General features: G+C 43.9%; 1 protein-coding gene across 1 annotated transcript in view; it reads left to right on the plus strand.

The window, feature by feature from the left end:
* SVIL (supervillin) overlaps window positions 1-25,960 on the plus strand; it is a gene marked incomplete in the record, with an annotated part of 193,364 nt that overhangs the window by 16,528 nt on the left and 150,876 nt on the right. The window contains 5 exon segments of the mRNA XM_073629849.1: window positions 7,139-7,202; window positions 15,142-15,233; window positions 20,484-20,541; window positions 20,624-20,754; window positions 22,954-23,575. Coding sequence (XP_073485950.1) covers window positions 7,139-7,202; window positions 15,142-15,233; window positions 20,484-20,541; window positions 20,624-20,754; window positions 22,954-23,575 — 967 coding nt within the window.

The raw sequence follows: 25,960 nt of genomic DNA on the forward strand, positions 1-25,960 counted from the left end.
TGATTGATTTTTAAATGACATCTGCACTTGCACATTCACATTGTGTCCTAAACCTGATGTATGTTTACCCTGATAATAAGTACGCTGTATTCAGAATTGGAAATGAAATGTTGAGATGCTTCCAGGGAGCAAAGCTTACCTGCAGTCGTTCAGTTCTTCATGTAGATATGACTACACAGGATTTACCCATTCCCTTTTTTCTTTATTATGGTGATCCTAGAACACGCCTGTTGTAATGCTGGAGCACCCTACTTGCAGACTCTTAGGTCTGATATTAAAAATCCTAAAATAAATGCCAGTGCTGAAAGAAAACAATCTCAAGTGTTAAAGTGGTTGTTAACCCACTATAATATGATCATGCCATCCCCTCTGTTACGCTATGTGCCCCCTGTGCCTGTTCTGTATAAAAAAAAAAATGCCCATCATATTGTATAGAAGAGCGGCTCCCGGCGCTCACGTGACTCCTCAGCTCTTTGCTCTGTTCACAGCTATAGTGGGCGGGGCTGAGCACTGCCGCTGACGTCAGCCGGACACAGGAGAGCAGGGCTGTGGATGATGGAGGGATGTAAACTGACCTCAGTGGCCATGATATACCGTGGTCAGTTTAGAGGGGAAGGCTTGGTTAGGCAGGATCAGCCAGGTTTTTAGATGATACGGGTGACCAAGTTGCACAGCACAAGCACTGTGCTGTATAACATGCTTTAAGGAACAGGATCCTTCCTTTGTTAACTAAAAAAAAAAAAAACGAACACTTTGAACTTTGAAATGTGATTGGCATAGTAGAATCGCATCATTAATAGAATGTATTCACTTCTTGCCTGGATTGGCTCTTACATTTTGTACCTCCCCGTGTTTTTTTTATTTTTTTTTTTAATGCATTTTTTTAAAGATTTTCACAGTGCGGGGATACTCTAACGTGCTGCAATACTTGCATTAACTAAGTTTCACAATACTTATCTTTTTATGCCATCATGGGGGTTGTAATGCAATACAGAAGTAAAAATGCTGGTGTTTTCAGTACTGGTCATTCTATAAACCATTGGACTAGAGCGTAAACTTTTGTCCAAAAGAGCTAGATAACTGGCCTGGACCAAAAGACTGCATAGTAGCATATCTCCCGAAGATGCCGCACATCTGTCAACGATGGATATATGGTGTGTAATGTCATCTGTGTGCCGTACCATGGCATGGCAACTTTATAACCCAACTGCCGGTATCTGTTGCTACTTGAGGATTTGCAATATAGGGTGAGAATTTTTAGATGTTTTTTTTCTGGAGACAAAGTGATTTGAAGGTTTCTCTCATGTGTCCCAAGGAACGGAGTGGTGCCAGAGAGTTCTCTGCAAGTAGTAGTTGCGAGAAGCAGAGAGATGTCTTGTAGGACCCCCGGCACAATACTCCTGTTCAAAGAAGGTCAAGGAGCGTGTGAATAGGGTTGGTTACCTGTGGCAGGGATCGCAGGAAGTGAGACACTTGAAAAATTTGTAATGGACGCTAGTTTACAAAATCATGATCTTGTGTCATCTGGGTTTGGGGGGTCGCTCGTTTAGAGTTCTCAGGAAGTGTATAGCAGAGGATTTGTCATTGGTAAGAAGGTAGAAATGCTATGCCTTACCACCCAGGTGGGGAAGGGTACCTCTTCTGATTTTAAACCTGTGTATTTCACTTGACTGGTAATTTATTTAGAATTATTGTAGTGGTTTGGTTAGCATTTTACTTTTTTATTGTTGGTAAGCTCTATACACACAGGTTTCAAAGACAATAGTTTTTGCAGGAACTTTATTCCTGATATTACAGGCAGGCTGTAATTTCTTTGAAATCATGCTGTAGCACTTGATTGCCTTAATGCCTGCCCTACAGAAACCAATCCACTAAGCAAGACTGAAAGGAAAAACACATTCTAGTAGCATTTGTTACAGATTTGCATTCAAGCAATGTGTGTCTTTTTAATTTGTAATAATTGGGCCACTTCTCTTCTTAAAGTAAGAGTCCCACCCATGAGCAGCTACCATAGATATTCTTTTTATTATCCAGAAAACTGATTCCACTTAAAACTAGAGGCTTGACATCATGACTATCCTGGCTAGAAAGGCTACCATCCCTTGTCCAATGAGAGTGCCTTTGCTGAATACTGAGCAACTTTCATTGGACTGGAGGATAGTTGTGGGTGGTGCTTATTTCTGGACTCAGAAGTCAAGCTCTCAGTAACAGGAACCAAGAAGTACATGGAGGAAGGTTTATGGCTAGCAAAGGGTCATAGAAGTGCTGTTTGCGCTTAGTCTGGACTTTTACTTGCTGCCCTTCTCTGCCTGCCCTGTTAGGCCCCATTCACACCTCAGCGTTTTGTAGCTTGAAGCCTGAAGCTCAAAAGTTGGAGGAGAAAAAAAATCAATTATTCTCTATGTATATGGTTCACATCTCCACTCCATGTTCAAAAGTTCTGGAGCTTTTTTTTTTTTAGCTCAGTTCTGGCAGATTTGGGCGTTTTACCGCTTTTGACCTGTACAAAATCGCACGCCTTTCTGCCTGAAAACAAAATGCTCACGTGTGCATGCAGTGCATTCCAAGGCTTTAACCATATGTGTAGAAGATGGACTGAAGTACTGCGCATACACCATCATCAGCTATGAGTGTCTGTGTATCCTGGTAAGGGCGGAAGATATCTCCCTGGCCTTTGTTCTTAGGGAAGTTAATGCTGTGTCTATGGTTAGGCTAAATCTGCCCAGGTACTCTACAGAGTGATTGAACCTAAAGGCATAATTTGACCGTCCCTCAGGTCAAGCTTCCAGCAAAGCTCAGCAGTGTGCCTTATTAACTTATAAGCTCAGCTGAGCTCATTTGATTATTGTGGCCAGCACCGTCGGGGGTCACCAGCAGGCATATGATGTAATGAGCACCGAGCAGGTAGACTGTACTCATTGTATACATAAGACTTCATTTCGCAGTGTGACTGGAGTGTACGTTTTAAATATACAAGAATGTGGTTTTAAATTGCCTGTTTGACTCGATAAATTCCAGATTGCCTCATTTTGGAAATAATAATTTTATCCGAAGTCTTGGCTTGGAGGTTAAACGTCTATGCTGAGAACAGTTTTAATATGGTTACTAAGAATTTGCCTTCCATCATAGCACAGAAATGATCTGTGTCCCATGAGCCTGTCCTAATTGAGTGTAGACTCCAGCCTTGGTTTGCTGTCATTGCTCTGTCATCTCTTGGCTTCCAAAGCCAGCATTCTCTCACAGTGACACCATTCTTAGTGCCCTGGTACCTGTTCTACAAAATATAAAGAAGCATCTCAGCTCATTTTTTATATCATCTCCAAATATAGGTCATGATTTCAGCAGGACCATCATCTTTTTATTAGTGTTTTTACAGTGCAATGTTGGCTTGCAAATGCTTTTCTTGGTGGCAGAAATATGCCGTAAAATTAGTGGTAATATTTTCTACATACAGTAACATAGTAAAAAAAAGGCAGAGGGTCTAAGGCAGGGGTGTCCAAACTTTTTTTCAAAGAGGGCCAGATTTGATTAAGTGAACGTGCGTGAAGGCCGACCATTTTCCCTGACGTTTTTGAACCATTAAAATTCTGTCTGTATGTTAGTTCGAACACTAATACATTGCCCAACAAGAATTCTCTTGCCTTTGTGGCTGTGTGTGAATAAAGAGATGATCTGGGGCGTGTTATTTGGATATACTGTATTTATTGGCGTATAACACGCACCCTCACTTTAAGAGGGATGTTTCAGGAAAAAAAAAACTTACGTTTTACATGAACTATGAAGCAAAATAAGGGTCAGTGCATTGCCGGGAGGGCAGCCCCCCCTACCATTGCCGGGAGGGCAGCCCCCCCTACCATTGCCGGGAGGGCAGCCCCCCCTACCATTGCCGGGAGGGCAGCCCCCCCTACCATTGCCGGGAGGGCAGCCCCCCCTACCATTGCCGGGAGGGCAGCCCCCCCTACCATTGCCGGGAGGGCAGCCCCCCCTACCATTGCCGGGAGGGCAGCCCCCCCTACCATTGCCGGGAGGGCAGCCCCCCCTACCATTGCCGGGAGGGCAGCCCCCCCTACCATTGCCGGGAGGGCAGCCCCCCCTACCATTGCCGGGAGGGCAGCCCCCCCTACCATTGCCGGGAGGGCAGCCCCCCCTACCATTGCCGGGAGGGCAGCCCCCCCTACCATTGCCGGGAGGGCAGCCCCCCCTACCATTTCAATCACTGCAGCCTCACTGATTCCCATTCATCTTCCGCCTCGGAGGGTGCGGGACGAGCGCCAAAAGATTAGCTACAGGAGATACTCCTGTTTTCTCGCCGGCCTCTTTAATAGAAAGTCCCGCCTCCTTTGATGGACAGATAAGTCGTCCAATGGCAGCGCCGGAGACGGGACTTCCTATTACAGAGGCTGCCGTGTAAACAGGAAATACTCCTGTGTGCACCGCACTCGTCCCGCCTCCTCCCTGTCCCCTCCAAGGCATCTGGACATATATATCTTCTGTGGCCCTGGCGCTGGGAGTTTGTTGGGGGGCCACAAAAGATATATATGTCCAGATAACCAGGCGCGGGCCTTTCAAAACTGGAACGTGGGCCGTGATTGGCCCGCGGGCCGGACTTTGGACTTGCCTGATCTAAGGCAACTACGGGCTCTCATGGTACGGTAAGGACTTAAATACACACTATAAAAATTTATAAACTTATTAAGACAAAGACGTGATTAAAAAGGACCTAGGAAAAGGGAGTATACAATACATATAAATTGATTCTCTGAAGAAGAACTGAGCAATTGGACGTGCATCCATCGAGGGAAAGGAATCGGAATGTCGTCCTAGATCAGTTCAAACTCAACATGTTTTTCGGTGTGACCGCTTCTTCAGGAGTATGCTTCCAGGGACATTGTATGCAGTTATCTCTATAAAGGACAAACTTATAAATAATCTTATAAACAAACCAATCAAGGATACATGCAATAATGATTGTAAGGATTTGAACATGTATGGACACTCCTCAAATCTGCCATAGAGGTGAGCAAGTTCAAAAATCCAAACATTCCAAACAATAATATGTCATACAGTAACATGGATGCTGTCAAGTAAAAAAAATATTGACCTTCAATCCTGATCTGTACACTACAGTAATTCCTTACCACTCAATGTCCCGGTCTTCTGGGTTAAATCCTGCGCCCAGGTTTCCACGGACCTCTATACTGGGGCAGCATGATCACACAGCATGAACTTGGTGTACTACTGCATTGAACAGTACTTACAGGTCGTTGCGTGAGGGGCGCTCAGTGCAAAAGTTAGGACTGCCCTCCCACTGCCACTGCAGGAGAAGAGGAAGGATCCATGAGGTCACTGAACTGGCCAGAAGACTCTTAAGCCTACTTCACACAGGCTTCAGCTTGTATAGGAGCCATGTGAGCAGCAAGGTTTTACAAAGCATATGCAGACATTTCAACAAACTTTGTTGAAGCTTTTAAAGTACTTTTCAGCTCCGGTTTGTGAATGTTGAACACAGATCCTAATGGGAATGCTGATTGTCACTTTAAACAAGCTGCTAGCAGACTTCAGCACTATTTGAAGCTTGTTGAAAGCCTGATAGCATCTTGTTTAACCATTTGCCGACCTGGCCATACAAAAATGATGTCCTGGTCAGCAAATGGAATCCTGGGGTTTACAGCTGCAGCAATATGCCATAACCCCGGTGATATTTCTTTTCAGCCATCAATTCTCTCTACAAGATAAGTGGTTTGAGTGGCAAATTCGCCACTGGATCACTTTTAGAAGGGGCGGGAGGGGTTTCACCCCCCCCCCTTTCTTATAGACCCCAGATCTCTACATAAAGAGGACCTGTCATGCTGTGTTGCTGTCGCAAGGGTTGTTTACATTTCTTGCGATCATAATAAAAGTGATAACTTTTTTTTTTAAGGGACAGTGTAAAAATAAAATGTCACGCCCACATATGTAAACGGTGTTCAAACCACACATGTGAGGTATCATCGCGAACATCAGTGAGGGCAATAATTCTAGCATTAGATCCCCTCTGTAACTCTAATTTGTTAACGCGTAGATCTATTCAAATTGTCGCCTATGGAGATTAAGTACTGCAGTTTGGCGCCATTCTACGAGTGTGTGCAATTTTAAAGCATGCCATGTTGAGTATCTGTTTTATTCGTCATTTTTTTTTCTTTTTCTCTTCTCTCTCATTAGTGTATTCCAAAAAAATTGCTATTTTATTCTCTAAGGCCTCTGCTAAAAAAAAAAAAAAATAAACCTATGTTTGGGAGTTCTAAGTAATTTAAAGTAACAATCAGCACTCCTCCTATTAAAATCTGTGTATAACATTTCCAGACAGGAGCTGAAGGGTGCTTTAGAGGCTTTGAGAAAGCATGGTTGTAGCTTTCCTAAGTAGCGGTTCACATTAGTGTGCTTTGCGAGATTGGATGTGATTCGCACCGCACTGCAAGTCAAATGCGATGTGCGATGCGGTTTCAGCCATACAGATAGTATGGCTAAATTCACATCGACTTCGGACCAAACTCGCACAGGACCCTTTTTTTGGTCCACGCCAGAATTGGATCTCGTGGGTGTTCACACCCATGAGATCTGATTCATGTGCAAACTGAAATGAGGGTGTCATTAACATTGTATTGACACTCCCAGCAGTTTGCATATGGCAGTGTGAACTGCTGTATGAGTCAGGTGCGATGCGGGAATCCGCAGTGGATTTGCAGGGTTCCCGCATCGCACAAGTGTGAACCGGGACTCAAGCTTTGCAAAAGGTTGCTGATTGTTTCATAAAAGCTTGCTGTTCACTCTGCTCTTATGCAAGCTGGAGCCCATTTAAAGCTGGCCTCTGAAAAAGGTATGTGTGTAGCCATGGAACAAGGCCTGCTGGTTAACAGGATTGTGGTGGGGAGTGCAGAAGGGCCCTGTTGTAAGGCCAAAGTGCCTAATCTCTGAGATGTCAGGAAAAGTTGTTTGTCTAGAATTGCATTGAGTTACATGGTCAGTAAAGATGGGAACATGGCTTGGTGGAGTTCTTTTATATACTTATTTCATTGTAAAAGAAACATTTTGTGTATCATTTTTTTCCTGATTTTAGTACACTCTGGTAAATATCAATTTTGTCACTCTTCTATTTCAGGTTTTAACCGAGAAGGACCGTTTCATCACAGAACTCCGAGACTTCACCAAAGGAGAACACCCAGGTACTTCTAAAGGGGCACTTCCATGTCTGTATCTACATACACCGCATAGAAATATGGTTTACTTCAGTGCAAAGCTAGGAATGCCATCTGTAGTTATTCTTGCCATTGTGTTAACTAGCATGGGTTCCAGGAGCTGGGTGATTAGGCTGAGGATAGTATCACCATAGCTCCAATTCTAACACAATGCACAAATATGGAGACTGCAATTGCTTGCTGCCTTCAGGAAATTGCTAGTTGCCTGGCTGTCTCTGGCAACAATACTTTGTCACTGATTACCAGACCAGTTCTGGACCTTGGACGTAGAAGAGGCCCCCCCCCCCCCCCCCCCCCCCCCCAAAAAAAAAAAAAAAAAAAAAAAAAGACTAGCCCTACATCCAACTTTATCAAATGGCTGGTGTCATAACTGATTACATGTGCAGCACCATGGCAGTTGCAGATCAAACAGAAGCAGCTTTCTTGGCTATAAAAAATAGGAGGGTTTAATTCCATTTTAAGCCTGTCAGATCGGCCTCTACAAATTTGGCAGTTGCTAAAAAGAGAGCAGCTGGTCATGTTCAGAGCAGAGTGAGATAGTGTATTACTGGATTTTAAACAGTTTAGGCACCTTTTTTATGTTTTACCTAGATATACCCTTAAACGGGGCCAGCCTGAAGTGATCTAGCCGGAGTTCATTTTCTGACTAACGTTCCTTTTTCAGTACTTTTGGCATCCAGCAAATCAAGCCAGAGGAAAATCAGAATTCTTGTTCTGCATATTTGTTCTGTCTCAGTGATTCAGAAATGTTGATAGCCAGGGAACTAGTATTTTTAGGAGTTCATCGTCTTCCCATATTTCTTATATTAAAATTTTGTAGAGGAATGTGTGAAAAATTAGATGTGTGAAGCCTAGAATTTTATTCAGAAGATGCAAACAGAAAGACAACCTGTGCGTTTCCGGGCTTCTGGGGACTGCAGTTACCAGTACCTGTAGCAGTTTTTTTTTTTTTTTCATAATTTTTAGTTTTCAATTGAATGTATGCTCAAGGATCATTCCCTCTCTGTCATAAATGCACCTCTGACACCATTTAAACAGGAATGTCAGGCTGATGGTCCGATAAATCACTCTGACATACAAATGGATCCTTTTGGCAAGGTCTAATCTTCACTATACTTTTTGGACCATTGGGACCAAGATTTGGGGATCACCCTGTCACCAGAAGCTTGTACAAAGAGTCTCACTATGTCCTTTGGATCCTCCATATGCAACAGATACCAGGAATCGGGGTATAAAAGTTACCTGTTATCACATCCTGCTACATTCCATATATCCCACAGTACCGGAGACCTGGAGATGTGGACATGGGCATAGACATTTTACATGTGTTGTGGTGCTGCCCCTCTCGACAATTTCTGTACAGGAGTCCATGAGAATTCTTAAAAATTCAGTTTTTGCATACTGGCACTATAGAAATCAACTGTTAACAGCCTAAACTGGTCAATAGCAAAGTAATGTGGTGGATGGAATGTATGGGACTGCAGGCCCCCTCTGCAACAATACAATCGTGACTGCTGGGCATTCCTTGCCCATGTGGTCCCCAGCAGGAGCACCTTCCTTTTTTCCTCACTAACCCCCCCCCCAAAAAAAAAAAATGATATGTAAACAATCGCCTTGTAAAAAAAAAAAAAACTCAGTTTAAAAGTTTGAAATAAACGTGTGTGTGTGTGTGTGTATAATTTTTTTGTATAAAGAATGCAGATCAAGAGTTCTGATATTGCTCTGGCTCGCTCTTCCATAAACTTTTAAGCCATGTTTGATAAACAAGTCTCTGTATGATGATCCCCTGGTGAGGTGACCAAAGAAAATGACTGAAAAACAGAGGAAACCTTTCCTTTCAACCTGGGAAAAGTGGTCTAGGTCTCCACTCTTCCAGTACTTTACCTATATTTTCCATGACGGGCTTGCTTTAACTCATTGCCAGGCTGCATCTACTACTTTTTTCTCAACTGGTGTCAATAAATCTGTCACCGCATTCAGGTAGATGCCAGATTTTTCTTTGTCAGGTTAAATAACGAAGTACATTAATAGGTTACTGCCGGCAAGAGTAAGTGGCGTTTCACACTGGGACGACTTGTCAGGTGACCTAGCCGCCTGACAAGTGGCGTCCCGTTCTGTACTATGGAACCATTCTAATCGGAGCAACGCAAGTCGCTCCGACTTAGAAAAAGGTTCCTGTACGACTTTGGGGGCAACTTGCATTGATTTCTATACAGAAGTCGTTTTGCAAGTTGCCGTTCCTGTCGTGTGCAGGTCGCCTGAGGCAGTCGCGCTGCAAGTCGTGCTGCCTCAATGTGAACCGACACTAAATGGTTTTTGTTTTGCTGCGGTTTTCATAACTTCCCAAATTAAAACAAATAGGATGTGCCAAGCACAGTAATCCTCAGCAACTGCAATGACCATTATCTGTCTCCTGGCAGTAGTCATCCAAAATCTGGTATGGGTTTTTGCACTTTGCTCACTGTTGCAGATTGCGTGTTGCAGATTGCGTGTTGCAGATTGCGTGTTGCAGGTTATTTATGTAATCTGAGTTTAGAAGGTGAAAATGCTCCATATGTTTTTTTTCTAATTTTTTTGCAGACATGAACTATAGATTGCAGCAGTGTTGCTGGGGATAGTCCCATTAGTTTTCCCCTAAATAGTTTCATCTTGTAGTGAGTTACATGACATTATGACATATGGTGTTTTTACTGTGTTTTGTGGTTTTTCATGTTTATTCACTGAGCACTTTTTGAGCATCCGCCCTTCATTTGATGAGTAAGCAAATCGAAGCCCATGCAAAATGTGTGTGTGTGTGTGGTCACATTATCCTGAGAGCACTGAGAGGGCAAGCCAAAGCCATTTCCTTTTCTGAGCAAAAGGGCATTTGATCGGGTTTCATCCTCTTCCAACGCACATTCCTCCACCTCTCATTGGCCTTAAATCACTTATCTGTGCAAGATTCTGAGCGCGCCGCATGCCAGGACACTGAGATTTCCCTTCAGCTGCAGTGAGGGGACCTGGAGACTTTCCCTTTATTTCCTGAAAGCTTGATTTCTGAGCTGTAGGATGGCTGGGGAGTTCCATTAACTTTCCTTGGAAGCACTTAATGCGAAGGAAAGACTTCGGGGAAACATGAAGAGGATGACATTAAGAATTGCAGGGAAACTCTAAAAGTAACCCAACAGTAAAAAAAAAAAAAAAAACCAAAGAACAAAAAAAAAAAGCAGGGGGGATTGAAGCAGACGCTGAGGTGTACACTGACTTTCCGAGACCTCATTGGCCAAAATACACCTAAAGGGGTGCTCCCGTCAAATTATATATAGACAGAAAACTATATAAACAAGGGACCAATTAAGGGGTAAACTAAGATGCCAGTAGATAAGGGGTGAAAGAGGGAGGGAAAGGGGGCCCTGTTTAGAAGATATTTACTATACCTATGGGTAAGCCTTACCTATAGGTAAAAGTCAGAGATGGAAGTTTACTCCCACCTTAAGGCTGGTACACATGGGCTCAGGGCCGAACTTACCATTGGGCTTGACTGGGCTCAAGCCCATGGGCCCCGCCCAATAGGGGGCCCCGCGGGCCCTGCCTGTTTACGTTTTAAATATCTTCATATATCTTTAGCTAGATCGGATGAAACAGCGGTGACTCACACTGGTCCTCACTTGGCTGCAGCGCTGCTCTGCCCGAGTCTCTCTCTGTCTCATCAGCCGATCAGCGGCGCAGAGAGAGAGAATCTAATGTGTAATTACGCAGGATGGACCAGGAGGTGGCTGGAGGTGGGTGAAGCTGCGCCGTTGGCTTGGCAACCCTGCACTGGTTGCTAGCACCTGGGCTGCCTGGCATCGAGTGACGTCATTGGGTCAGTCACTTAGGACTCAGAGTCTCAGACACAGACCCGATGCGACCGTGACAGGAGCTGTCTGGAGCGGAGGAGCCTGCCTAAGTGTATCTGTCTTTCCCGGGCTGATAGGCAGTTGTTGCTGCAGTCTGGCACTGTGTGACAGGCCAGCAACCTTCCTCCTCCAAACCGCCCATGAGTGTATTGGCCCTCCCACCGGCAGCACCTCCTCCATCTTATCCATACAGTTACTCACAGTGACTGCAGGACTCCGCCCCTGGTGAGTGTTGGCTCTACCCACCTCCTCCCGCCATCTTGTCCACCTTGCAGTCTGCAGAGCGGCGTGGATACAAGAAGTAGAAGGCTGCGGACATGGACAGTGAAATTACTGGACCCAACCAACTGGACTCCATTGCTCCTGCATGAGAGCCCCTCCCCCCACCAGAGCACCGAATTAATTGACTAAAAGTAAAAAAAAAAAATGAATTCATGTATCAAGTCAAAAAGCAAAATACATGTGGGCCATTATGTATTTAAAAAAAAAAAAAAAAAAAAAAGCCCCTTTAGACTTGACTTGTTCAATCTTAAACCCTGCAGCTCCGGAACCTTTTACCCCCCCCCCCCCCCCCATGACCAGGCCATTGTTTGCCATACTGCGCTGCATTGCTCTAACTGACTGACAAGTGCGCGGTCGTGCGACATTGTAACCCAAGTAAAATTGACGTCCCTTTTTTCCCCACTCACTTACGTACTACACACACACACAATTTATCTTGCACTTTGTTCAATTAGTTATTTTGCTATATTCTTGTAATTGATTTGTTATGATTGCAACCTTACAAGGTATTTGTTTGTTTTTCAATATGTTTTCCAGGTAAATAAGTGTTTTATTCTCATTCTGACCAAGACATTTGTGCATTGCAATAAACACATGATCACTTTGAACTTTTTAATCATTATTGGAAAAAAAGTTCTTCAAGCTTCAATCAGTGGTCATGTAAATAGATTATTACGTTTATTTAACTTGTAACACTGTCTACAGTATCAGTCAACATTTTGTTCTATTTAAAGTTTTATGTATAGAAGGTAGGGCCCGAAAGTGACTCAAGTCCAGGGGCCCCCACCACCCCAAGTCTTGTCCTGCATGGGCTGATTATCAGCCGGTTCAACAGAAACCAGCTGACATTCAGCCCATGTGTACAGCAGCCTGCCCGACAGAAGCCGATCTCACAACCCCCTCAGAACACAATAGCTCAGCGGGGGAGATTGCTGTGCTAACCTTGCTTAGTACGACAACCTCTCAGCCTTTTTTTCGTTCAGCCTGCTGGGTTAAACAAAAAATACTTCCTGTGTGTACCTAGCTTTACTCCCTGCGTCAAAGCGTTTTTATACCCTAAAACAATAAATGAATGCATTGCAGCTTACCAGGTTTTTTTATTTTTCCATTTTTTCTTTTTTTTTATGCGGTGGCTACTTTGGAAGACGAAGAAGATCCCAACGGCTGACCCATTATACGATCATGATTAAGCGCTGACTCCAGTGCGAAACATATATACCTGCTTGTCCCCCACTGTATTTGTTCCATCTGTCATTTGGTTTTAATCTTTATGCCGAATAAAGTGGATTGTTGGAGTGCAGCTCCGAATCGTCAACGTCTTCCATTGTGCAGCACGCAAGCTGGGCTGGCACCTGATTTGAGGAGTTGTAGAGATCATTAGCGACTACTCACCTGGAGCAGCGATAGTGGTCGTGGCTACATTCGTTTTATTATGCTTTTGTTTCTATTTTCACCTGGTAATCTGGCCATTAACACACTACCTGTATAGGGTGTCTCCATTCTTGATGGACGAGCAATGCAGCCACCCTTGTTACAGCATCATTATCAATCTGAGAGAATAGTGTTGGATGGGCTAACAAATTTAGATGGACTTGACAAATTAAATCTGAACTCCTGCAAACACTCTTTAAGCAGTTACCCAACAGTTTTTCCCCTTTCCATAAATGAATAAAAGCTGAACATTGGAAGCACATTTGTCAGTGTTAAATGGTTTGTCACAACCTTGTAACTACCACTTTTGCTGAACAGCTTGGTCTGTAAAAGGGAGTTGATAAATAACAAGTGATAATAAAGGGAAAAAATACTAATGCAGCCACTCATTTTTTTTAGATTGCTTACCTGCATTATATTAAATTTTTATTTTTGGGCCTTGATGTTCTTTGAGGTTTGCTCCTGACAGGCTGCAAGTAATGGTAACAATAGCTGTTGAATAGTTTTCTCTTGTATCCAGTCTCATTTTGCTGTAGTGTAGTAATTTTTGGGAACTTTGGTATTGTTTCAAGGCAGGCTGCTACAGTGGGGACGGAAAGTATTCAGACCCCCTTAAATTTTTCACTCTCTTATATTGCAGCCATTTGCTAAAATCATTTAAGTTCATTTTTTTTTTCCTCATTAATGTACACACAGCACCCCATATTGACAGAAAAACACAGAATTGTTGATATTTTTGCAGGTTTATTAAATAAAAACTGAAATATCACATGATCCTAAGTATTTCAGACCCTTTGCTGTGACTCTCATATATTTAACTCAGGTGCTGTCCATTTCTTCTGATCATACTTGAGATGGTTCTACACCTTCATTTGAGTCCAGCTGTGTTTGATTATACTGATTGGACTTGGTTAGGAAAGCCACACACCTGTCTATATAAGACCTTACAGCTCACAGTGCATGTCAGAGCAAATGAGAATCATGAGGTCAAAGGAACTGCCTGAAGCGCTCAGACAGAATTGTGGCAAGGCACAGATCTGGCCAAGGTTACAAAAAAATTCTGCTGCACTTAAGGTTACTAAGAGCACATAATGGCCTCCATAATCACTGTGGCTAAGCTCTAGAGATGCAGTCAGGAGATGGGAGAAAGTCAACCATCACTGCAGCCCTCCACCAGTCAGGGCTTTATGGCAGAGTGGCCCGATGGAAACCTCTCCTCAGTGCAAGACACATGAAAGTTTGCTAAAAAAACACCTGAAGGACTCCAAGATGGTGAGAAATAAGATTCTTTGGTCTGATGAGACCAAGATAGAACGTTATGGGCTTAATTCTAAGCGGTATGTGTGGAGAAAACCAGACACTGCTCATCACCTGTCCAATACAGTCCCAACAGTGAAGCATGGTGGTGGCAGCATCATGCTGTGGGGGTGTTTTTCAGCTGCAGGGACAGGATGACTGGTTGCAATCGAGGGAAAGATGAATGCAGCCAAGTACAGGGATATCCTGAACGAAAACCTTCTCCAGAGTGCTTAGGACCTCAGACTGGGCCGAAGGTTTACCTTCCAACAAGACAATAACCCTAAGCACACAGCTAAAATAATGGAGTGGCTTCACAACAACTCCGTGACTGTTCTTGAATGGCCCAGCCAGAGCCCTGACTTAAACCCAATTGAGCATCTCTGGAGAGACCTAAAAATGTCTGTCCACCAACGTTTACCATCCAACCTGACAGAACTGGAGAGGATCTGCAAAGAGGAGTGGCAGAGGATCCCCAAATCTAGGTGTGAAAAACTTGTTGCATCTTTCCCAAAAAGACTCATGGCTGTATTAGATCAAAAGGGTGCTTCTACTAAATACTGAGCAAAGGGTCTGAATACTTAGGACCATGTGATGTTTCAGTTTTTCTTTTTTAACAAATCTGCAAATATGTCAACAGTTCTGTGTTTTTCTGTCAATATGGGGTGCTGTGTGTACATTAATGAGGAAAAAAATGAACTTAAATGATTTTAGCAAATAGCTGCAATATAACAAAGAGTGAAAAATTTAAGGGGGTCTGAATACTTTCCGTCCCCACTGTATATGTAGGAATACCCCTACAAATGGAAAATACCTTTTGTGATTTGACCATTCTGCTGCAAATTTGTATTGAGGCATTGGGGCTGTACATAGATGTCCTTTACGAAAATGGGTGTTCAGCATTGGATAGGGCGATTATGTATTTTCTTAGATTACTTTCTTATTACTTTATGTGTGTGTGTGTGTGTGTATATATGTATATATATAATTTATATTATATATTTTCTTTTTAAATTTAGCCTTCAGAAAAGCTTTTCCACTGGAGCCTCGGGTGATTTTGGGAACCGTTCCAAGGATTTTGATGCTCAAATACTTTCCGTCCTTCCTAAAGGTAAGAAGTTATATATTGTGTATGATTCTTGGGGTCCGTCAGCTTGAGGGAGGGGCAAGCCTTGGGTTGGACTCCACAGCAGACGTGTCACATGTATGATTTACCAGCTCAGTTACATTTCATAAAACTACAGCCCTTTCTAAAGTCTTATGGCTGGCTGGGGAGCACTTGCTTTATTGTGAACGTGTTGCAGTTGGCGCCCAGTGTTGAGGCAGTAGGTTATTATTTCAGTAGTGACACATGTCATGGAAACTCTGAGATATGGAAACTGGGAAACGACTCCGATCCCAGCAGTTACGGATAGTTTACTTCCTGGAGGCTGTATAAAAGTCTGATCAGCTGTGCCAAATTAATGATGTGACGTATATTTATCATCAGGTTTCACATCTCCTGGCAGACCTGACAACCTAAAATATACTTTTTGGTGTGCTGAATACTATCTTACAGTGTTCTAAAATATCTAACTAAATCTTGAAGAAATGTATACAATATTTGTTTTGTATACTTTTACCAGTATCCATTGCAGACAGTAAATCACTCAACATTCTCAAATTTTTTTCAATCGTATTTACTAATTAGGGCTTTGTTTATGTGATAATCTGCTGTGTATTTTGCTGAGATGGCTATATCTATATGAGATGTTGAACACTACCACCACTTACCCCTGATCTATTGCAGCCATATTGCTGCCTCTGACGTAATTGTCATTCATCCATTCACATAAGAGTGGAGCTACAATATGTAGAATTCAGCCTATCCATTTACTACCGAGTACTGACCAACTTTTTTAATGAGAACACAGCCTGTCCATTTACTATTGATCGACTATGCCACTGGGAACATGGCCTATTCATTTGCTACACATCAGCCACGTCACTAAGAATGCAGCCTATGTCGTTGAAGGTTCTCATTTATCCAGGACAAGATATATCTAATTGTAGTTGGTCGCTTTCAACTGAACTTGTTCTGGAATGTTGAAGGCATTTTGCAGCTTGTCCAAGCCTCCTCTCAACAAACTAATGCCCCAGCAAAGGATGGTAAATTTTACAGGTCTTGATGCAGTTTTCCCTATACCTTAAGTCAAGCAGCATTCTTTTGAAGACCGAGGTTCACTTTATGGACAGAGGACAACTGGTTTACAAGAGGTGTGAAAGATTCCAACTAGATCAAGCTGAAACCACTATCGCTGAACAGAGGCCAGTCTTCCACATGAACCATTTTAACATCTCTACCCCAGTGTTTTGACAACCGTTCACACCTGCCGTGTAAATTGAAGGATTAACCTGAAGATTTCCGTACACCAAAGATGAGGATTGTGTAACTAGAATAGGGTGGCTCCACAGTTTTCCTCCCATCCTGTACATGGACAATAACATCTGCCTTTCCATGGTAATTGGATTAAGTAGTCGGTACTACCTGTTTTGGATATAAATGCTGCAGTATTTTCCTGACGCTCATTAGAACTGAACAGGTAGTTTTGACAAGTTACAAAATGTCTTACGTTTACAGAACAAGTCAAGTTGATGCAATGAACTTCAACTAGATAATGCAGCCAATACGATCGATACTGAAAACACCCTATGCATTTTCTACAGATCACTGAATTGAGAACACCGCCTATCCCTTCCCTACAGATCAGCTGCGACATTGGGAACATGGGCTATTTATTTACTGGTGACCAGACAGCGCTGAGAATGTAACCTATCCATTTAGTGGAGACCAGACACAGCACTGAGACCACAGCCTATCCATTTACTGGAGACTAGACACAGCACTGAAAACACAGCCTATTTATTCGCTAGAGATCAGACACATCACATTGCTGTTTTTTTTTTTTTTTTTTTTTTAAATGTGATCAGTCAAGTCACTAAGAATGCACATCTATTCACTGGGGATAAGACATCTCAGACCACAGCCTATCAATTCACTAGAGATTAGCCATGCCCTGAGAACATGACCTGTCCATTCAGCAGAGATCTGCAACATGCCCAAGTATACAGGCTGCTCATTTGCAAGAGACCAGTGCCATCGCTGAGGACGCTTGTTGCTTATTTCCTAGCAAACAGTGACCTCTCTTGCTCTACTAGCGACCAGTGGGGCCGAAACAACTAATCGTTTATGAAAATAGTTGTCAACTATTTTCATAATTGATCAGCCAATTAGTTGTCCTGCATACAGAATGCATTATTTGTTTACATATCAGGTAATATAATGCAGCACACATACAGCTCAGTTCTACATCCATATATGTCAGTAAGTGCCTGAGAACTTGTGAATGTGTGAGGAGCAATGCCTCATGGGACATGTAGTCCTGGGCAGAAAGTGAGTGGTTCTAAAGGCAGAAGTGTTTTTACCTTGCTATAGGGGGCTCTCTATACTATACTTTGCAGCTTGCTATTGGGGCACTCTGAAGGCAGGAGGAGCCTAAAGTGCCGATGGGGACCCCAGAAAAGGAAAATCAGGGCTGCTCTGTGCAAAACTATTACACAGAGCAGGTAAGTATAACATGTTTGATTAATAAAAATAAAAAATCACTTTAAAGACTGTGCAGGGAAGATCAGAATCTGAACCCAGAGAAGCTGGAAGCTGCTAGACTGGAGTTAATAGAAGGCATTACAATTTCATTTAAAGTAAACTTTTACCAGTATTGAGCATTATGCTATATATAAAATGATCATAGCCATGAAAACTTTAGTATAAAAGATTTATATCCCCCCCCCCCTCCATACTACATATAGCTTCATGTCTGACTCGGTTATATTGCCCATATATTCTATTTCTGGGCATATTTATTATTACATATATAATAAAAGTAATATATATTACTTTCACTGTTTCACAGTATAAATTACCCCCTTATAGTAGCGATTATCTGTTGTTTTTGTACTATAAAGGGCTAAATTTAACCTTTTTAAACCCCATGATGACAGGTGATACAAAAAAGCATGCTGCTACTAAACGTCTTAGGCCTGGTTCCCACCTCTGTGGTTTTTGATGCTTTTTGCAGAAACGCTCTACAGATCGATTATCCTTGTTTCCTATGGGACACTTGTACATATATGCTTTTTTTTTTCAGCTGCTGCGTATCCTTTGGAAAGGTTCAAGGACTTTTTTCAATGCAAAACGGTGCTTTTTTTTTTTTTGTTCAATATACTTCAATGGAGAAGCTGCAGAAAAGCAACTAATCTAGAATGAAAATAATCGTTAGTTGCAGCCCTAGAGACCAGTGACCTCTCTCTGGCCCTACTAGAGACCAGTACAGCAATATGACAAAAAACTAATTCAGTACTTTCTATTTAGCATACTTTATATCCTTGCAGTTAAATTGTATTTTGATCTAAAAATGTTTTTTTTTTTTAATAGTTGAGAAGGATTTGAGCCTCTATCTGGTTACAGCTATCTGGGGCTTTGTTGGGGAGATCTTTCCTCACTTTCTGTATATTGACAATGGTTTTACTATACAGAAAGAACAAAGAAAAAATGTATTCTCTTGACATAAACTTTAAAACCAACCCCATTAGAACACGCACTTGCACGCATGGACTCACACACACACACACACTCTTATACACACACACACACACACACACACACACACTCTTACACACACTCTTACACACACTCTTACACACACTCTTACACACACACACACTCTTACACACACACACACTCTTACACACACACACACACTCTTACACACTCTCTTACACACACACACACTCTCTTACACACACACACACTCTCTTACACACACACACTCTCTTACACACACACACTCTCTTACACACACACACACACTCTCTTACACACACACTCTCTTACACACACACTCTCTTACACACACACTCTCTTACACACACACTCTCTTACACACACACACTCTCTTACACACACACACTCTCTTACACACACACACTCTCTTACACACACACTCTCTTACACACACACTCTCTTACACACACACTCTCTTACACACACACTCTCTTACACACACACTCTCTTACACACACACTCTCTTACACACACACTCTCTTACACACACACTCTCTTACACACACACACACACACACACACTTTCTTACACACACACACACTTTCTTACACACACACACACTCTCTTACACACACACACACTCTCTTACACACACACACACTCTCTTATACACACACACACACACTCTCTTACACACACACACACACACACTCTCTTACACACACACACACACACTCTCTTACACACACACACACACACTCTCTTACACACACACACACACACACACACACACACACACTCTTACACACACACACACACTCTTACACACACACACACACTCTTACACACACACACACACTCTCTTACACACACACACACACTCTTACACACACACACACACTCTCTTACACACACACACGCACTCTCTTACACACACACACGCACACACACGCACTCTTACACACGCACTCTTACACACACACTCTTACACTTACACACACACACACACACTCTTACACTTACACACACACACACACACTTACACACACACACACACACACACACACACTCTTACACTTACACACACTCTTACACTTACACACACTCTTACACTTACACACACACACACTCTTACACACACACACACACTCTTACACTTACACACACACACACACACACACACTCTTACACTTACACACACACACTCTTATGCCGCGTAGACACGACCGGACTTTACGGCATACTTGGTCGGGCGGACCGGAGTCCGTCGGACAATTCGATCGTGTGTGGGCTCAAGCGGACTTTTTTCTCCAAAAGTTCGACAGACCTAGAAATGATGTTTCAAATCTTTTTGACGGACTCGAGTGCGGTCGAAAAGTCCACTCGTCTGTATGCTAGTCCGACGAACAAAAACCGACGCTAGGGCAGCTATTGGCGATGAACTTCCTTGTTTTAGTTCGGTCGTACGTCATCATGTACGAATCCGTCGGACGTTGGTTGACCGTATGTAGGCAAGTCCGTTCATTCGGAAAGTCCGTCGTAAAGTCCGTCAAAGTCCGCCGGACAAAGTCTGCCGTAAAGTCCGCTCGTGTGTACATGGCATAACACACACTCTTACACACACACACTCTTACACTCTTTTTCATGTGACTACATAAGCTAGAGAGATTCTATATCTATCATTTAAATACTTTGTGTGCACAGATGTATATGTTTTTTAGTTTACTGCTCCTCACAAAGATCCCCTGTTACTTTAGTTTCAGAGTTAAGAAAACTGTTTGAACCCAGCAGAAAAGTTTTCACAGAAATGAAGAGGTAAGCTCTGCCCCTGGCCTTGACTCGTCCTGTGTGTCATTGGAGAGTTTTCAGGAATCAGCAACATTGTTTTCTTTTACAGAAAGGAAAGAATTGCGAGGCGCTTGGAAGGCATTGAAAATGAAGCACCGCCAATAATGTTGCAAAATAGACTGTTAGAGGAAGACACGCCGAGATACATGAGAGCAACAGATGCCTATAGTCCACTCATAGGTATGAAACTGCAAAGCAGGTCTAACTTAAGGAGATGCTCCACTTTACCTAGGAAGGGGCAAGCCTCTCTATCAGGCTCTGCTGCTTTTAAGCTGGTGGAGACCAGCACTGCTTCACATTTTTCATGCTGTCCTTGCTGAACATTGAAAAACAGTAGCCATTCCCCTGACACAATTAATTTACTAGCCATAGTGCCAGGTGTGGTAATTCCTGATGTTTGGTATTAAACCACCAGTGGAGATCTTTCCCATTTCCTTGCAGTTAGAAACAACCATTTTTATTGAATACCAATAAAGGCAGCTCTTAAAATTGGTGCTCCTATGTTTGTAGTTGTCACTGGTTTTTTTTTTTTTTTTTTTGTATTGAACTGTATTAAAAGCCAGACCCCCCCCTTTTTTTTTTTCTTTTTCTTTTTTTTTTTCTTTTTCACATTTTCTACCTATTGTAGCTTTGTACTGCACCTTTCACTTTACCAGTTATATGCCCATTCTTTCTCCCCATGATTGCTCCGAACTTCTCAATGCTTCTTTGCCCCAGCCACTGGTTTTCATGTCTGTACACTCACGCAGTTTATAGCAACATATACTTGACTGCCTAAAACTGCAGGTCATGCACCTTGCATCTCACAAGAACCTCATAGATGTCGGTTTATATGTCAAGGCCAACCACATAACTTCAGAATCAGAGAAAATTGTATATGGAGAATTACAAATGTAAAATAAGTGTACAGTTGTACAATATTGGGGTAATTGTATACCTCATGAACAAATGTTGTTTTAGAACTGGTCAGTGTCCTAAATTGGATGCCTTGACAACACCCTTCTTCCCCCTGGCTACCTTTTCGACATGGAAGGGAGGGTCTGTTAGATGCCAGCTTAAAGAAAGTAATATATAGCACAGTACTGCACCCCACATGCAGCTAGGGGTTAGTGGTGGTGAGGAGATCAGAGTCATTGCTTTCTGGTTAAGACTAGAGATTCTGTGGTCCAACTGGTTCTAAACTGGCAGATGTATTTGAGTCTTCTGCTGTCATCCTATATTTTTTTGGATAATCTAAGGGTGAGATGACCAAGGTCAGTGATAGCGAACCTTGGCACCCCAGATGTTTTGGAACTACATTTCCCATGATGCTCATGCACTCTGCAGTGTAGTTGAGCATCATGGGAAATGTAGTTCCAAAACATCTGGGGTGCCAAGGTTTGCTATCACTGACCTAGGTCCTGGTCATTCCTACCTTGCAGTTTTGTATATTCTTCCTAATCTAAATTACCTTGTGAAGGTCACTTCTAGTGATTATAAAGCCCTTAAGGTTTCTTACCTTAATGTAGTCTAGTATTTGAGGATGGAACTTGTAAAGTATCAAAGCCACAGATCCCAAACCATCTAAAATTCTGTTTATCTTGGAGGATGCTAACCATCTTTTCATTCAACATAATTCAAGTGAGCTTATGCCTTATAATTGCAATATTTACAACTGGTGACTTCCAAGCAGTGGCTATGGCTATTTTAACTGCCAAAAACATGTAAAAGATCAGCTGCTGGGTGTGTTTGGGGATATTGTCCATGGACTCATTTAGAAGAGCTTAATTGTGCCTTTTTTGGGATGTTAACCATAGTTACTGAGTAACTATTTGTGTTTAATACCACTTTAAGGTGATTCTAAAGCTTCTGTGCATGGGTATGGTTTCTGGGGTCCCCTGCCGGTGCTGATCCTGAGCTTTGCTGTGTGTGCCCATTGACACAGCACTACGCAGACCCCCCCCCCCGCGCTCTCCCCTCAGGATTTGATTGACAGCAACATGGGCCAATGGATCCCGCTGTTGCCTTCATGTCCAGTGAGGAGCGCAAGAGAAGGGCGCTGCTGCTCTCGGGCGAAGGGCTGGATCAAGATTGGGCTTGGGTAAGTTTTTGGGGGGAGGGGTGGGGACTGATCGCAGAAGGGTTTATACCTTAATGCAGAGAATCCATTAAGGTAAAAAGCCTCTTGTCTTTACAACAAGTTTAAGCATAGACATTTTACCACTGGAGTCTGCAAGATATGAAAGAAACCAGTGGGTAATTGCATTCTGCAGCATCCACCAAGAGCTAAACTAACAGTTTTTTGGTTGATCTGACCCATTACATAAAGTAGACTATTTTTAAATAGTAATTTCTAAACTATGCTTTTCAGCAAGATGTCTATTTTTTTGTTTTTTTAAGGTCACAATAATGATGATGCAGCTTCAGAGTCTTCTATAGAGGCACATTCTAGACTAAGATATCCCCAACAGCCAGCAGACAATCTGTCTGAGACCTCCAGTATTCCAAGTATGGATGTACATGAACAGGAATCCAAAGCAGAGCGCATAGCTAGGTACAAAGCAGAACGCAGACGCCAGTTGGCAGAGAAATACGGACTTCCCTTTGACTCTGAAGCAGATTCGGAATATCAGTCCAGGTATGCACGTACAAGAAAGGACAGCGAGACCTCGGAGAAGAGTTCTGGAGTGTTCAAAGACGATGAATCTAAAGATAACAGTTCTGATTATTTTTACCGTCCGGAAAGAAGAGTGCGTCCCACGGACAGTAAACACCATGACATTAATGAGAATTTGATGACCAGAGATGCACTGCAGAACCTAGAAAACAACAACCAGTTCCATGGAATCACACAGACAGATGGCCCCAGTCCAATAGCTCCGTCCAGGCAAGGAAACCACCTAGGGGAGGCACCGAGATCACCAAAGTTTCCTAGAAGGGGTTCACAGACCTCTCCAAAGCGTCCTTCGTCCCCAAACATTTCCTCTCTAGAAACACAGCAGCAGTCTGATTCAAGGCAAGGGTAAGCGTGATTTCTGTATTTACAGTTTAGAACTTGAGATTTGCTACTTAAGTGTTATGTGATGTGTTGAGAAAGCTCTGAATATGCTCTAATTGTAACCAATGTAAGAATGCATGACATTTTTTATCTTTTATCTACAGTATATCTGCTTTGAGGCTGGGTTCACACTGGTGCGACACGACAGCCGTCCTACTTTGGATCCGACTTTGCCCTGCGACATGAAGCCGGCATGTGTCCGACTTTCAATGAACGGGGATCCGACTTGGATCCCCGCCAATGCCGGCACTGTGTTTGGTATGAATCTTTAGGGGGGAACTCCGCGCCAAATTTTAAATAAAAAACCGGCATGGGTTCCCCCTCCAGAGGCATACCAGGCCCTTGGGTCTGGTATGGACCTTGAGGAGAACCCCCTACGCCGAAAAAACGGCGTGGGGGGTCGCCCCAATCCATACCAGACCCTTATCCGAGCACGCAGCCCGGCCGGACAGGAATGGGGGTGGGGACGAGCGAGCGCCCCCCCCCCTCCTGAACCGTACCAGGCCGCATGCCCTCAACATGGGGGGTGGTGCCTTGGGGGAGGGGGGCGCGCTGCGGCCCCCCCACCCCAAAGCACCTTGTCCCCATGTCGATGAGGACAAGGGCCTCTTCCCGACAACCCTGGCCGTTGGTTGTCGGGGTCTGCGGGCGGGGGGCTTATCGGAATCCGGGAGCCCCCTTTAATAAGGGAGCCCCCAGATCCCGGCCCCCCACCCTATGTGAATGAGTATGGGGTACAACGTACCCCTACCCATTCACCTAGGAAAAAAGTGTCAATTTAAAAAAAAAACACTACACAGATTTTTAAAGCATTTTATTAGACAGCTCCGGGGGTCTTCTTCCGACTTCGGGGGTCTCTCCGGTTCTTCTCCACGCTCTCCGGATCTTCTGCCGGGCTCCTCCGCTCTCTTCTGCTCTTTTGCCGCTCTTTTGCTAAAGCGGAGGAGCCCGGTCTTCAATCTTCTGCCTTCTGCCTTCTGCCCTCTTCTCCTGATGTTGACACGACGCTCTCCGGGGCTAGAATGCTCTCTGTGCGCTCTGCTCTGACTTATATAGGCGGTGACCCCGCCCCCTTATGCCGTCACAGTCCCTGGGCATGCTGGGACTGTGACGTTTTAGGGGGCGTGGTCATCACCCGATGACCACGCCCCCTAAAACGTCACAGTCCCAGCATGCCCAGGGACTGTGACGGCATAAGGGGGCGGGGTCACCGCCTATATAAGTCAGAGCAGAGCGCACAGAGAGCATTCTAGCCCCGGAGAGCGTCGTGTCAACATCAGGAGAAGAGGGCAGAAGGCAGAAGGCAGAAGATTGAAGACCGGGCTCCTCCGCTTTAGCAAAAGAGCGGCAAAAGAGCAGAAGAGAGCGGAGGAGCCCGGCAGAAGATCCGGAGAGCGTGGAGAAGAACCGGAGAGACCCCCGAAGTCGGAAGAAGACCCCCGGAGCTGTCTAATAAAATGCTTTAAAAATCTGTGTAGTGTTTTTTTTTTTAAATTGACACTTTTTTCCTAGGTGAATGGGTAGGGGTACGCTGTACCCCATACTCATTCACATAGGGTGGGGGGCCGGGATCTGGGGGCTCCCTTATTAAAGGGGGCTCCCGGATTCCGATAAGCCCCCCGCCCGCAGACCCCGACAACCAACGGCCAGGGTTGTCGGGAAGAGGCCCTTGTCCTCATCAACATGGGGACAAGGTGCTTTGGGGTGGGGGGCCGCAGCGCGCCCCCTCCCCCAAAGCACCAACCCCCCATGTTGAGGGCATGCGGCCTGGTACGGCTCAGGAGGGGGGGGGGCGCTCGCTCGTCCCCACCCCCATTCCTGTCCGGCCGGGCTGCGTGCTCGGATAAGGGTCTGGTATGGATTGGGGGGGACCCCCACGCCGTTTTTATCGGCGTAGGGGGTTCCCCTCAAGGTCCATACCAGACCCAAGGGCCTGGTATGCTCTTGGAGGGGGAACCCATGCCGGTTTTTTATTTAAAATTTGGCGCGGAGTTCCCCCTCAAGAACATCTGAGCACAAGTCGCGTGCCAAAGTCGGATCATGCAAGACGGCAATCCGACTTTGATCCGACTTCAATGATAGTCAATAGACTGAAGTAGGATCAAAGTCGGACCAAAGTAGTACAGGGAGCATTTCTAAAGTCGGAACGACTTGTGTCGGACCAGTTAGGACGGCTCCCATAGGGAAACATTAAATTTCACACGTCATGCGACATGAGCTCCCAATGTCGGAGCGTTTGTCGGACCAGTGTGAACCCAGCCTTAGCCTTTATTCTTGATGACACCACCTATGAAAAGGAAAAAAAAACACCTGGGCCAATCAAAATCATGGGCAGCACCTGTGAAAAGC

This window comes from Aquarana catesbeiana, linkage group LG05, assembly GCF_042186555.1.
Source record: "Aquarana catesbeiana isolate 2022-GZ linkage group LG05, ASM4218655v1, whole genome shotgun sequence".
In the NCBI taxonomy this organism is placed as follows: Eukaryota; Metazoa; Chordata; class Amphibia; order Anura; family Ranidae; genus Aquarana; species Aquarana catesbeiana.